General features: G+C 39.4%; 1 protein-coding gene and 1 long non-coding RNA gene across 2 annotated transcripts; both read left to right on the top strand.

Annotated features, from left to right (window-relative positions):
* The first annotated feature begins 1,034 nt into the window (after nucleotides 1-1,034).
* Nucleotides 1,035-3,222, top strand: LOC127778543 (F-box/FBD/LRR-repeat protein At3g52680-like). The gene is made up of 3 exons (XM_052305163.1): nucleotides 1,035-2,081; nucleotides 2,614-2,748; nucleotides 2,863-3,222. The coding sequence occupies exons 1-3, from the start codon at nucleotides 1,035-1,037 to the stop codon at nucleotides 3,220-3,222; spliced, it is 1,542 nt and encodes a 513-aa protein (XP_052161123.1).
* Nucleotides 3,223-10,941: 7,719 nt separating this feature from the next.
* LOC127780450 (uncharacterized) lies at nucleotides 10,942-14,355 on the top strand. The gene is made up of 7 exons (XR_008018790.1): nucleotides 10,942-11,483; nucleotides 12,135-12,243; nucleotides 12,321-12,407; nucleotides 12,511-12,583; nucleotides 12,842-12,923; nucleotides 13,030-13,066; nucleotides 13,172-14,355. It is a non-coding gene; the product is annotated as an uncharacterized LOC127780450 (long non-coding RNA).
* Nucleotides 14,356-14,983: the final 628 nt, after the last annotated feature.

The following is a 14,983-nucleotide window of genomic DNA, read 5'->3' as shown; positions in this document are numbered from 1 at the left end:
TTTTGATATTATGGAACACGCCGTTGCCACAAATCACCCACATATTTTGAAAACCCTCTATTAAGGAAATTCGTTTTATTTTTTTTTCCACCAAAAATGTTTCACATAGTGTACTCACAATGTTTCACTACGTATAGATCTAATGTTGCAGTGAACGAAACATTCTTTTGCAACAAATCACCCACATATTTTGGAAACCCTCTATTAAGGGAATTTGTTTTATTTTTTTTTCCACCAAAAATGTTTCACCTAGTGTACTCACAATGTTTCACTATGTATAGATCTAATGCTGCAGTGAACTGAAACATTCTTTCGCTATTTGCTGAAACATTGTTTTTATATAAGGTGAAACAACACCCAATTTAAACGATTGAAACATTTTCGATCTACTTAGTGAAACAATTCCGATATACTTGGTGGAACATCATGCAACATTTTAAAAAAATTCAATAATAAGCTAAAAATTTTTTTCATTGGAATATATCCATGTGTGGACTTGTTTTGAAGATTTAATTGCAATGAATTTAATGGTGTAATCGGATCATGATTTGGATAAATAATTTAAGAGAAAAAATAGTTTAAAGTAATTTTGCACAAATACGCACGATTTTTGCAGAATTGGATCGGACGACCGATCCCTAGTCTCCTCCCTTATACATAGGCAAATCCATACGCAGATATGCAAAAATGCTTGATCTTAGAACCCACTGTGAGTGTTACTACCAATCTGCTGGAGTGGCTCAGTTGCTCATGAGACTAAAAAATTAATTTGAACAACTAAACAAGAGGAATTTGTTCGGGACAAAAAAATACAAGCTGCCGGCTGTCGCTAATGATTTGAATTAATTGATGCTATATGGGCCAGAACATCAGGCATGGCCCAGCTATCAGACAGACAAGTGCAGGCCCGGCCGATCCGCTAATTAATCCGCTGTGCGTTGGACTTGAGTTTAGCGACAGCCGACCTAGGGCAACGCCGCCACCGACACAGTCACATTCACCTGCGTGTTCCGGACTCTGCGCTCCCCTTGGATATGGACGCGACCGATCCGCCGCCGCCGCCGCCGCCGCCGCCGCTCACCAGGAAGAGGGGAAGGGAGGCGAGGAAGAGCAAGGAAGCAGCGCCACCACGCGAGCCGAGAAGGGCTCGCAGTCGCAGCCATGTTCCACCGCCGCCTGGAGCCGGAGACGGACGGGGAGAAGACGGCGAGGAGGACGTCGGCTTCGATCTCATCAGCCGCCTCCCCGACGCCGTCCTCGGCGACATCATCTCGCGCCTTCCCACCAAGGACGGCGGGAAGACCAGAGCCCTGTCCAAACGGTGGCGCCCCGTCTGGCGCACCGCGCCGCTCAACCTCGACGCCGGTGATCTCGCCCCCGACGCCAACGGGGCGGCGCTGGCCGTCCTCGTCACCCAGATACTCCTCGTTCACGCGGGGCCCGTACGCCGCTTCTGCATCCCCGCGCAGCAGATCCACGAGCGCCCCGCCATGGTCGAAGGCTGGCTCGGATCGCGGAGATTCAAAAACCTGGAGGAGCTCGAGTTCACCGTCCCGGAAGACCCCTTCTACGGGAGATCATTCTTGCTGCTCCCGCCCCCGCCGTCCACCTTCCGCTTCTCGGCCACCCTCCGTATCGCCGCCATTAGCCAATGCAGCCTCCCAGACTGCACAGCCACCCTCGCGCTTCGGTTCCCGCAGCTCAGGCTGCTCTCCCTCCAGGAGGTCATCGTCTCCGAGCATTCTCTCCATAGCATCATCGCCGGCTGCCCTGCACTGGAGGGGTTGCTGCTCAAACGTTCCTTCGGATTCCGATGCCTCCGCATCAATTCCCCTACCATTAGAAGCGTCGCCTTCCATTCCCCATGCTGTGGAGATCACTGTGTATGGAAGGTGGGTTTCCACTTGGAAGAGGTGGTCATCGAGGATGCTCCATGTCTTGAAAGGTTGATCCATATTGAACGTGCAATGGGATTGGGCGTTAATGTAACCGTGATCGCGGCGCCCAAACTGGAGGCCTGCGTCCTAGACGACCTTGATGACGGCTATTACCGACTCGATTTCGGCAAGGTGGTTTTTAAGGTATATAGATGTGGCTTCCCCTTATCCCTACATACTCCCAGCAATCTATAGGAATTGATTACAAGCTGCATTGGACATTAATTTCTATGTGCATATATGATATATCCTTCATGTTGTTGATCTATATGTTGTGTTAGAACATAGCTATGTACATCAAGTTTCAAGACCAGGTCTTAATCCATTCTCTAAAAAAATATATTATCCTAGACATCTCTCTGCATAAATATGCTATTAATTTTACTCGGATAACATTGATGAACATATCCTAATTCGTTCCGGAAGTCACTGTTCTGGAGTCTATGGCATAGAAACTATACTGTCTCCGAGTCACTAGCAAGCTATAACAATAATATGTTCATGGTATTTTTTGGGGTTCCTTTCTTTTTCTTTTTAGGTCTGTGTGCAACCTTTTTAGATGCAAAGGCCAGATATAATTTCATTACTTCATGAAATATCCATTATCTAGAAAATATGGTCAATCTATATACATTATTTACAAATGTCCTAATGCCATGTTCCATAATTAATATAGGGATTTGCGGTTATTAACTACACAACACCAGTGTCGAGCATCAAGATTTTAGCCCTCATCAGGGATAATCTCAGGTTGGACAGGGTTATCGAGTTAATGAGATGCTTTCAGTGCTTGGAGAAATTGTACATCACGGTGAAATATTTTTTCTGTTGATGTATTGTGTTATTATACTTATTTTGTTAGCTTACATAACGAGAAGATATTTAATCTGAAGTTCTTGCATTATCCTCCCTTTTCTTTTTTCAGGCATCCCATTATGGGGCAACTAATTGCTGGCGCCGCAAACACTGGAGAAAACACAAAAGCCTTGACATATGTCTGAAGACATTAGTGCTGGATAATTATCGTGGCTTGAAATCACAAATTAACTTTGCCACATTCTTCATAAGGAATGCGACTAAGCTTGAGAATATGATATTTACAGGTGGTCGTAGCAATGGTAACGCATATTTTATTGCACGACAGCAAAAGCTGCTGGAGTTTGAGAAAAGGGCTTCAAAAACTGCTCACTTTCATTTTACAACCAAGAAATGTTATTATGATTGGGTGCATATCAAGGATGTCTATGATTTGTCTATTGCTGATCCTTTTGAATGTACCTGTTGAGACTGATGAGTAGAATTATTGTAAGATGGTTCAACTGGGAAAGAGGACTTTGGAGAGTTGCTCGTTTTGAATTTAAGACTGATGGATATTGTCACTAAGCTGAAAATCTATATTGATCATGTTGTAGATTTGCCTTAATTGCTGTACATACCTTTGGATGTTGTTGAAACAAGGTTTGATGTATTGAGCTGTTGTTTCATTCAGATACCTTTGAATATTGTTGAAAAAGATTGATGTATTGAGCAGTTGTTTCGCTCAGATACTACTTTTTTTATTTTTTTACCAATTTCTGTTGTAATAATACTTGTTAAAAAAATTGTTGTCAATGGCAGTTTAGCTGTCATGCATATTGAATTCTATGTTCTGTCCTCAATCTTTTTTTATACAATACGCATCCTTATTATTTTTATATGGAACCACTACCACAGCAAAGCTCATCACTGCTGATTCACTTCGTTTTCCAGTGAACACAAGTAAACCAGCAGTAGGGCCACCCATATCTTTGTTGGTTCAGGGCTTGAACCGATAGTGTTACATATCATATTATTATTTTTTTAGCAGTGAAGTATGTAGAGTGAGTGCCTGTGATTCGTCGGTATTTTCTGTGACAATGTCGAGGTGGCTGCAATGGCTTCCATGGCACAGTTGGTGAGGTGGAAATGGCAGCCATGACGAATTATGCGGCTGTCGACGAGGCGGGTGCCATGGATTTTCCAGCAGTGGTTAGTGAGCGAGATGGTGCCTTGTTTTCTAGCAACAGTCGATGCAGAAGCCACTTTGTTTTCTCCAGCAGCAGTCAGCGAGGTTGCCGCATCAAATCCCATTTTTTTTCTAGTCTGATTTAAGGCTGTGCTCTTGTTGTGCATTAGGGATTTTGTGGTAGGCGGGATAGATCAGATAGGATATCATTTTTGCTAGGGGAGGGGGGGTGGACATGATCTAATTTGTGGCTTTGTGCTAGGGGAACATGTTGTATGTTTCAGTACTCTTCTGTTAGTACGCTAATGGTTCTAGAAATAGCATTTTCGACTCCTGTTAATAGGAAATAATATTGCTCTAGTTATTCCGTTATAAATATGTTATTGTTCTGTTTTATAACTCTACAAAAGTAGCACGGAGGATGATGAATGATCTGTCTATGTTTTGTCTACCTAGCATTCTATTTCAACTGTATCGTGGACTATAGATTTTTTTAAGTGAAGCAACATTCTATGAAGAGACTGTTTCTCAACAATGGGAATCATTTCACTAATAAATGAAATTGCCGCCTCTACTTCCATAAGAGATTTCATTTATTAATGCCATCATTCATTTATTAATGCTATCCATGGATGGCTGAATCCATGGCATTTCCCACATGGATGGAGGCACTATCCTGTAAAGTCGGAAATCGTGCATCCGCTAGTGGAAGCTATGATAGCGATGGGTTGATGTGCACCTGGCTCCTTAGTCACCGACCGATCTCGGTCATCTTGTTGCCATAGAGAAGAGTCAACGACAGCTATGACCAGCCAAGCCCGGATCTGATTCTCTTTCCGCCACACTCGGAGATCGAGACCACGATGAAGGTGAACGACGGCAAAAATGACATCGATTTGCATCCATCAGTCCTACGCCTGGATGGAGAGAAAACTATTGGGTGGAGTCGACGAAGCCCTGTCGCTGTCTCAGCCCTGAATATTAGCTAGGGTTTGGGGGACCTCTAGAATCGCCTCGCGGGAGGCGACCCATGAGGCTATGAAGAGTTTGTAACAAACAAATTGTGAACTTTGCTAATAGAATTGCAAAACACTAGCTCTTGGTCCTCTTATTATATTTTGTTCCTTGCGAAAAAATTTCATACTACATGCGTGCCCAAACACATAAATGCATGCACGGAGCATGTAATACACATGGATGATATCCTAATTGGCGCTGCATATATTAGTTGCCTGGTCGGCCGAAAGAAAGGCCGACTAAATTTCATTATGATTGGGGAGTGTTCAAATTTACAAGTTTTCAAAAACCAACAAGAGGCTGTCAGGAACCAAATGGAGATTGCTAAAGAAACAACATCCCAAAACAAGAAAAAAAGGAGTTATGGCTTGGCTTTACTCTCTCAAACCCTTAAGAACCCCAGCTTCCTTCCAGATGATGACCTCCTCTTTGATGGCACCAAAGAGAAAGCCAACAGATTTCTCCCGGTTGTGGAACACACGTGCATTCGTCTCCTTCCACACATCATCCAGCACACAAAGAGAACCAAGGTATCGAAGGCTTCCCTGTAGTGCGTCCAAAAACTCAGTCGCACCCTTAGCTACAAATCCCCCCGGTCCAAACCCGACTCATCTGGCACTAAGTCAGATCACATATTCTGTAACACAATTTTGTAACACATATATACATGCGTTACAAAAACGTTCTATAGCAACATAGAAGTATGTGTTGCTCGGAGAGTTGTAACACATATGCGTTGTGTTACCATAGAATTACATACTGTAACATATGCACCAGTGTTACTAGACCTATAGTAACCAAGTTTGAACAAAACAATTAACTTGCAAGAGAATTGCTCTGCTGACCCTGTGCACGCGCACACTAGGATAACGGCACAAGATTGCCTTATGTGTAAATAATTTTACTTATCCTCAAAGCAAAATTTCATGAAATATATCTCTACTATTATAAAAATTGTACATGTTTTTGCTAATATTTTGGTACGTCATCCTTGTTTGAGTCGAATTTTAAGTTCGTTCGCTTTTGGAAATACAGAATCGTGTTTGAGTCGGATTTTAAGTTTATTTGCTTTTAGAAATACAAAATAAGACGTATAAGAAATCTTTTTAAAAAAAACTTGCATGCTAACTTCAGATGAATGTCAGACTCCTAATTATAGCTCATGATTTTTTTTAAAAAATATCCAAGCGAATTTCCACAGTGAATTTCACTAAAAAAATATCCAAGCAAATTTCCACAATGAATTTCACTCTAACCAAACCGTATCACAGTAATAAGATTAAAATAACATTCGCCCGTTGCAACGCACGAGCATTGCGACGCACGAGCATCTTTTCTATAATCACTAAGAAGTATTTTACGCATCGAACCGCTCTACTATTTGCATTTTGCTGGATCATGTACTTAAAAATGATTTTTTTTTCTTCCACCACGTATACTAGTCACATGTCCATACCGCTAACAAGTATTTTACACATTGAACTGCTCTACTATTTGCATTTTACTGCATCATGTACTTAAAAATGTTTTTTTTTCTTCCACCATGTATACTAGTGAAATGTCTGAATATTGCTACACAACATTGGACCTACCAAAGATCATTATTTTCTTCCACAGATCGAAACAGTAAAACATTACAGAATGAGATATACATATAAGCCGGTATAATCAGATTGGACCAAATGCTTCACGTGAATTTCACCTATTCAGCAAACAAACGACCAAATGCCTTCAATGTACACATTACTGATTCATCATATTGAAAAGATCCCAGATTCAAGATGAATAAAATCAACAATAATGCATTATTATATACAATATTCTGGATGATACAGACTCACGGTCTCACGGATACTTAGTATTTACAGTATCACCAGATAATATGTAAGGAAAATGGATAGTCACAAATAGTTTTGCTATGTGATCAATGACATGAATGCCTAAATGTTTGAAACAGTAATTTAAAGAAGCAATTGTGTTATAACCAAGCTGAGGTTCAACACATGAAAAGTTACCACAATTCTTTAACCTCAGTGCTCTGTACCATCAACTATTATGCTGGCACTTTTGCTTGCCTAGATAAGATGCACCCTAAGACAATAGTATAGACCTGCAGTTATATGCGAATACCATCCACATGCTTCGGTACTTCTCACTGTAAGAACTAATTGTGCTATATCCAAGCTGAGCTTAATTTAGCATATGAGAACTTATCACAAATCTTTAACTTGGCAGTGCTCTGAACTACCAACTATTATACTGGTACTTTTGCTTTCCCAAATAGGATACCTAAGATAATAATAGACATGTAGTTATATGTGAATACCATCTGTGTCAGTACTTCTCACTGAAAGAGTTATGTAAGGTGATAAGGGCACGGCAAATAAATTTACAATTGCAAATGTGATAGGACACATTCAAAATTAGCAACAACAAGCTTCCATTCAAGAATAGTCAGTAAACTATTTGAACTATGGCATCCTCTAGCTAGTTTTGTAAATGCACAACCATAGAAAATTAGCCCGTGTAATGAAACTAGACAGTCGTGGATGTTAATCAAACCAAAAAGGAAATTCACTAACTAGCTTTTCCTTTATTCGCTCATCTCTTGTGACAACTTCAAAGAAGCAAGCAGGTAGACTGAACTGGAGAAAATTTTCATAATTTTAATATGCTAATAGAATCATGTCAGGTTCACAACAAACGTAAACACCTACTTTTCTAAATTCGATATCATCATGTACATTGAAAGGAAGGTAACCTAAACAGTTGACCTCAGGAGAAGTAGGCACATTAAGATTGACATTTGATAACCCTATAGCAGAATTATGACACATGCAATTAGTAATGCAGATTCAACCTGCCGAACTATATAAAAGTGTGGTACAAGTACCAAAACTTACTTGTGAAAGGCTACGCCATAGATTGAGTCAGGAGCACAGTTCCTCATCAGAGAAACAGCAAGATCAATCATCTTCATAATCTGATGAAGGTGCAACATCAACTGAATCTGAGTTCAGGATGGAACAACAGTCTCACTAATGCTAGGTACAGCTTCATAACAGAAAGTAACACCTGACGGTTGAACATCACAATTTTACATGCATAACCCAGCTTTAGTACAACACATAAGAGAACCAAAAAAATCCAGATGAATTAATATGACACTTGCAGAAGAACTATTTTAACTTTTAAACAGAAACTCACATTCTGGATTTAATATAAGGATCACATTCTCTGCCTTTGGTTTTCACATCTAGCATAGCAATTAGTATAATAATGTAATAGTAGCAAATCTCATAAGCACGATTTGGCAAAAAAAAAGTCTGATAAGAAAGTATTTTTGGGTTATACAGTTTGTGTTTTAGGATTCCTACAATATAGGCACTACTACATTACTGATCATCCAGTTCTCTTTTCCACCACAAACTGAAATTGCAAGAGTATAAATTATCATGTTTGTTAATTGTTTAATTCTTTGATGGGTTCCTCCCATGATATAGAGAAAAATAAATCATAAATCTGAACAAGGGTTAATGATATGTGTATGTTTGAATAAGGTTTTCTGACTAAGTATCCACAAATAAATTTGCTCATATAAGCTTACACTAGTAACAACATAGCTAAACCTTGTAGAAGCATAATCATTGATAAATCTAATATACTGTTGATTGGACTCCACATTGTGCAATTATACATGACTGAACTCGAGGCACCAAAATGTTGTGGTCATGCACACCAGAATATAGCCCTGACATTCCAAACAATCTTGGTATGAACAAGATAGCTAAACATTGGGTAAAAAAAAAATAGATCATTTGCACAGGGTAGCACGGTACTGCAATTACTTATTAAACAGTTTCCTCACCATATGCTGCAAACGTGTCATTTCTACATCTCACTGGTAGATGCAAATAACCTCCATGTAATTAACTAACTGCAGATGTCGGTATCCACAAAATCAACATACCGATCACCAAGAATCTGAAACAATATAAGATGCCATCGGTGTAAAAGAAAAATGATCAAACACTTGATTTGCACAGCCTCGACAAGTATCAGATTTAAGTGCTTGTGTAAACAGAAAAGCAATCGAACACCTAGTGTGGTAACTAATTTGCTAACCTGCCGTACGTCCTCCACACTCGATCAATTGCCTCGAGGGCTTGACCTGCTCGATCACCAGGAACAAATTCCCCAAGTGAATACGCGAGGGTGAGGCTGCGCGGCGCACATAGAAGATGCTCTCGGGGATGCGCGCACGCCGCATGGCAGGATTGGATCTGAGGGGGGTACTGGGGGAGAAAGGGAGGCGACCAGAACTCTGCCGCACCTGGAACGCGTGGCCGGGCTCCATGGCATGAACAGAGCTCGTGTACCGCCGCAACAGACACGCGGCCGGGGCTGCAGCCTGCAAGGATCCGTGCTGGGGGCGGCGGCTCTCATCCACGTTGAAGCGGCCGGGAGATCGAGATTGGAAGAGACCTACAGGACCCAGAGGAGGAGATGGGTTTGAGGCATACAAGGGAGGAAGGGGGACGGGTTATATGTATTCTTGTTGGATCATAACTGCTCGCGAACAAAGAGGAGAAAAAAAACCCCGGGAAATTGAGAGCGAAAACGCGCGAAGGCTTTTTTTTTTAAGAACTAGCGGCAAAAGAAAAAAAAAACAGTTTTCTTTTCTCCTCCAGGAACGAAATAGATGAGATTGAGCGTGGCAGGGTGCCAGGGTGGAATGCACTAAGGTTGTAAAAATTGTGTAGGCACGTTGTGAATAAATAGTTTGATCTATGTAAAATTAGACAAAATATATAACGCTCTTAAATATTAGTATTTTTCTATTTTTTTTCAAATATCACATTTTCTAATTCATCATTATTTATAAAGCGTATGTGTACAAAATTTTATGACCACTGCAATATAGCATGTGGGATTTTAGAGGTAGCAAGCACAGTAAAATCTTATCGTTCTCATTGGTCGTGGTAGGATATGATCATGCCGCACATTAGAGACAATAGTAAATTGTTAGCCGCAATGATGTAATGGTAGCAGCTCCGATGCTTCCTCATTTTTAAGAGCAGGTACAATAGCAGATTATAAGCCAACTGTAAACATATATCAAAAAGATAAAAGAAGAAAGAGAGATGAGCAACGGGCTACAAATTTATAGCCAGCTGCAGCACAAGCTCTAAGACACAATGTGTATATGATAGGTGGGACCAAATATTAATAGTGTAGTATATATTTATAGATAACTATTATATGAATTAGCTATTCAATCGACTATAAATGATTTGGATCTAGTAGTTGGCTATACTATTAAATTTGCTCTAGCATGGCACATAAACCTCTAGAGGTGATAGCGATTGATTTGGGAACATCAATGTGTGATGAGTATAATTTTATCAATATTTATATTGTTCTAACTTATGAGGTGATTATTTATATACAAAAGTTGATTTATTTTATGACGGAAGGAGTATATAGCAACATAGTAAGCAGGAAGTTTAGAAGTAAAAAAAATTAAAATAAAGGAAAAGTAAAACAACACATGAACTAAATGGTCATGGACCATAAGTATTCCCTCCTATAAAAATATATGATGTACCCGGAAAGGTCGCGTTGAGCTTACAATATCAACTACATAAACTTAGTTTGAACCTATAATTATGATATATCTGTGTATTTATGTTGAAAACAATCTTATAATATCAATAAATCTATAAGATCATATAACTTATTATAATATAAAATTACATATCAAACTGCACCTCCAATACCATAAAAAAATCAATCACCATGGACTATTTATCCGAACTGGAGTATTTTTAATCTAGCGGTTAACCTCATGACACGTGTCTATGTAGTACCGTAAAAGTTATGAATTATTTTTTCATGCGAAAAAGTGAATTATTTTTTAATGGAAATATAAATTTATTGTGTATCGACCAACTTTTGTCAAAAATAGCACACCCTGCAAATTTTTCCATTTCGTTTTGCGAACAAATACTCCCGGCAAATTGGCCGAAAATTTCCCTCCAAGGGTTACCGCCAGAATTTCGCATCTAACGATCTACTAATCTCGCTCCATATCTGTAGACAATGCCTAACTTCCTAGTCCCTACCCCCCACGACTCATCACCCAAAGCTCTGATCCCCATCTCTAATTTTCAATCTCTTGTGTTCTCAACACAGCCGCCCAGTCCATGGCTCTTACCCACAATCCCCCACCGAGAGCGAGAGGAAAGAGATGGTGGGCGCCCCTCCGGGTGCCGAGGAGGGAGGCGTTGCTGCCGCCGCCGCGGGACGCGGCGGCATATATATTTTGAGGGCCTAGGGTGATTTGGGCCGGATTGCTCCTGGCGGTAGCTGTTGGTTGCATCTATTGGGGAGGCGTCGGCGTGGTTTTGGATCGCCAGGGCAGAGTACTGGAACGGGGAGGGGTGCCCGGCGCCGGTGGAGGTAGGACGAACGGCTCGTCGCGTACATCTGCCGTCACGGCGCCCCCCAAGTCCCCAACTGCTGGGCATTGCCTAAGCAAGCTGGTGAGTGAGTGATTCCCCCGGGCCAGCGCTGCCGTGCTGCTGCTCGCATCTGCCTAAAATATTTGTTTGTTGGGGATTTTGCATTGGGGACTGATGACAGGGATCAGGCTATAGATGTTTTTGGTGCACGGTTGCTCCGGTGCGGGAAGAGCTTGTAGCTGCGGTTGATGAAAGTAGTTTCTATGAAACTTTGCATTACTTTCTTCCCTCTCTGCTATACACCAGATGTTATGTGACTACTGTAGAGGGCTATCGCTTCTTGTTGGTGTTATAATCGATTAATCATCTGTGACTCCATGGGCGTACAGTTTGTACGCTGCAACCACTAAGATAGCACTACATGCCAAAATGTGGTTCTGTTCAGGACTTTACTGGGCATACATAAATTTTAATAATACAGTTCAGACATATGTCTTCACTTTTTTTGACCTGATGTTCAGCTTATTTTGTTCTGCAATAGTGATAATCTAGTTGGACATGCACAGATCAAAGAAATTACATATCAAATGCTCAGTTTTGTCTGCAATAGTAAGCGATTCTTTTGAGGTTTCAGTGATTAATTTGTTTTGCTTCCATCATTGTAAGTGAAGGCGTCAACTTAATTGCAATGTTTTTGTTTTCTTCTAATGGTAATTAGCATTATCTCTGCAGGTACTATAATCAGTCCATTTGCATTTGTAAGGTTGAATGTGTACTGTTGAAGGTGTATCATGGTTCGGCCTAGCTACCTCATGGAATAATCTACTCTTTTTAAAACAAGGTTAGCATATTCAAATTTTTTTCATGTTTTTATTTTGATTATATAATTGAAACATTCATCCTTTCTTTGAATGATAGGTTATGTGTAATGGTTCATGCCTTGCAATGCTGTTGAATGAGAGTTGAGCCACACTGTCCATGTGCCATGCTTTTTTTGTCTATAGTGTAAGCACATGCTTATTTCAAAAATTATATGGTTCAGCTTGATAAACACTTATTTCATTACTTCCCCAAAAAAATTATTTCATCACAATATTATGTTTTGCAGTTTCATCCATCCATGCAGTTCCTGGCCTGCTAAATGGTGAATATAAAAGACAGAAGTAATCTTATTTTAATAGGTAAGCATTGAAACAACACTAGTGGTTGAGATTTGAACCTAGGTGGATAGTGTTCATTCCAGCTAGCCACCTCCGTTTTAATTCAGTGTATATTTATGTTCAATTTAGCATCACTGTAGTTTAAATTATACCATATTACTTTGTTAAGCTAAATTATACCATATTTTTATCGAAAGAAGTCCTGAGAAAAGAAACCAAAACAGAAGCTTGAAGTGTAGAATATGAGGCAAAGCAACTAAATATACGCCTACTTATAAGACTGCAGAGATGGACTCATTTGATAAGAATTCATAGAGGACATCACTTGCTACAAGTTAATACAAACAACCTGCCTTCACTGGTTAGTCATAATTATTCCATTGGTATTTCAATCTATTGGAGAAGTTCTACATATAGGAAAGGAACTAATGATGATATTTTTTTTATTTTCCTTCATCTGATTGTAGATTGTTGATAGAAATTGTACCGCCACAGGCAGGAATGGTAAGAACTATGAGAATACATTCTATCGAGCATATATGCACTAATAAACATATTATCTTTCCATTCTATGGTTTTGTGGTATCAATGTGATCTTTGCCATTGCAGGATGCCAGGATCAGGGGCATTTATTCTTCTATATGGTGGTGGATGAAACTGATTTTTGGTTTGTATATCTCAGTCAAATGTACCTTCCTTATTTTCTGAGAACATGAATCATGATGATCATATTCAGAACAATATATATTTTAGATGAGTAGGACACTTTCGGTTTGTGATGGTATGAAAGGTCAGTCGCTCTCTATTTTTCCTTTTATTGAACAGAGGAGTAAGAACATGAAGTTCATTACTATACTGTTAGGTCTGACTAAAACCAATTAGAATTCCATAGTTCTTGATCTCTAGGATGGGAAGCACCAAATAAATTGTCTTGTCCACTGGATCAGCACCAACCTAGATGAACTTTTGTACTCCTAATCTGTTTTCAAGTGGCCATTGCACTCACTTTATTGCTAGAGGAATCGATGAACCGAATGACCAAAGTAGTTATCAATCATCCTTTAAAGGAAAATGAGAGCTAGCAATGCCAAAGCACTGTAAGATAATTTGCTTGGTCTTCGTTTTGTGTACACTCGTAGAAGCTTTCTATAAAGTACATACATACTTTATGTAATTTCACTTGTGAAGGCTAATAATAAAATTCTTGTGCAGGTTAACAAATCAACACTTGAATTCTCACATTTGAATGCTCACTTCAAGTCCAAGAACAAATCAAAAAGTAAAGGAAATGATGAAGATATTTTGTGGGAATAGAAACATTTCACATATATTTGCTAGCTCCTTTTGATAGGAGTAGAAATATGTTTTTTTTCCTTTTTGGAAGACTATGAGTGTATTTTTTTTTCTGAATGCTATGGTATGATGTAAACAATACTTCTACAATTTCTTTTATTGAAATGAATATATTGTGATCAGTTCACTTCACTTATGACTATTTGTCTGATGTGTGTATATGGTCGTGCCTATACTTCTTTTTTTTTATGTTTTATGGCCTCGTGAAATTATTCTAGATATATTAATTTAATATGAAATGCAATGTAGATCCATATATAGTTATGTTCCAATATGTAAAAAAAGGTGTTACAATTTTGTTGCTAGAACATGGAAAAGATGCTACCAACAGTGTTGCTACAGTTGGAAATAAGTGTTACAAGGGTCTATTGTAACATATAAATATGTGTTACTATAGCATAGATGTAACACTTTTTCTTATTCATAGGAACATTTAAACGTGTTACAGTATAATGTACTATTGTAACATAGGGTATTGTAACAGTTTAAAAATGTGTTACTATAGAACTTTGTAACACATATTATGGCATTTAGTAACACAAAATGGTGTTACTAAATGTCTGTCCTGGCGTAGTGTGGTAGTTGGAAGACTGAGGCGATCCATCCCCTGATCATCCTCCAGACTGATCATCTTGTTGCGTAGCTAGGGGCAAGTTACAAACAAGTGGTTGCAGCTTTAATTTTGTCATGTGACAAATATAATTAACTTGCAAGTATGTTGGTGTGACGCCATCCTCTAATGCTGAGATTGTCTGCAGTGAGGCAAGCATATATTAGTTTGGTTGTAAGCTGTAAGGATTGGTTACAACAAGGGAATGCCTTTGTTTTTTTCTTTTCGTTCGTGCAGCATGACCATCACTTGGGATGTTTAGGGACTTATATATATGGTACTTCTTGTGTATCCTTGCATGCATCTCTTGTTGATATGTGTCTACAGCCTTGCCCTCGTAATATATATCTGCAAACATAAGCTAGCGTATGCTCATACAAATTTTGATTTCTATTAGTCATTCATTTATTTGTTTTCAAAAGATGTGTTCCGCTGCAGAATGGCTGCATATATTACGG

Source organism: Oryza glaberrima, chromosome 7 (assembly GCF_000147395.1).
Source record: "Oryza glaberrima chromosome 7, OglaRS2, whole genome shotgun sequence".
In the NCBI taxonomy this organism is placed as follows: domain Eukaryota; kingdom Viridiplantae; phylum Streptophyta; class Magnoliopsida; order Poales; family Poaceae; genus Oryza; species Oryza glaberrima.
Note: the sequence above shows the minus strand (reverse complement) of the source record. Positions and strands in the feature narration are given on the sequence as shown.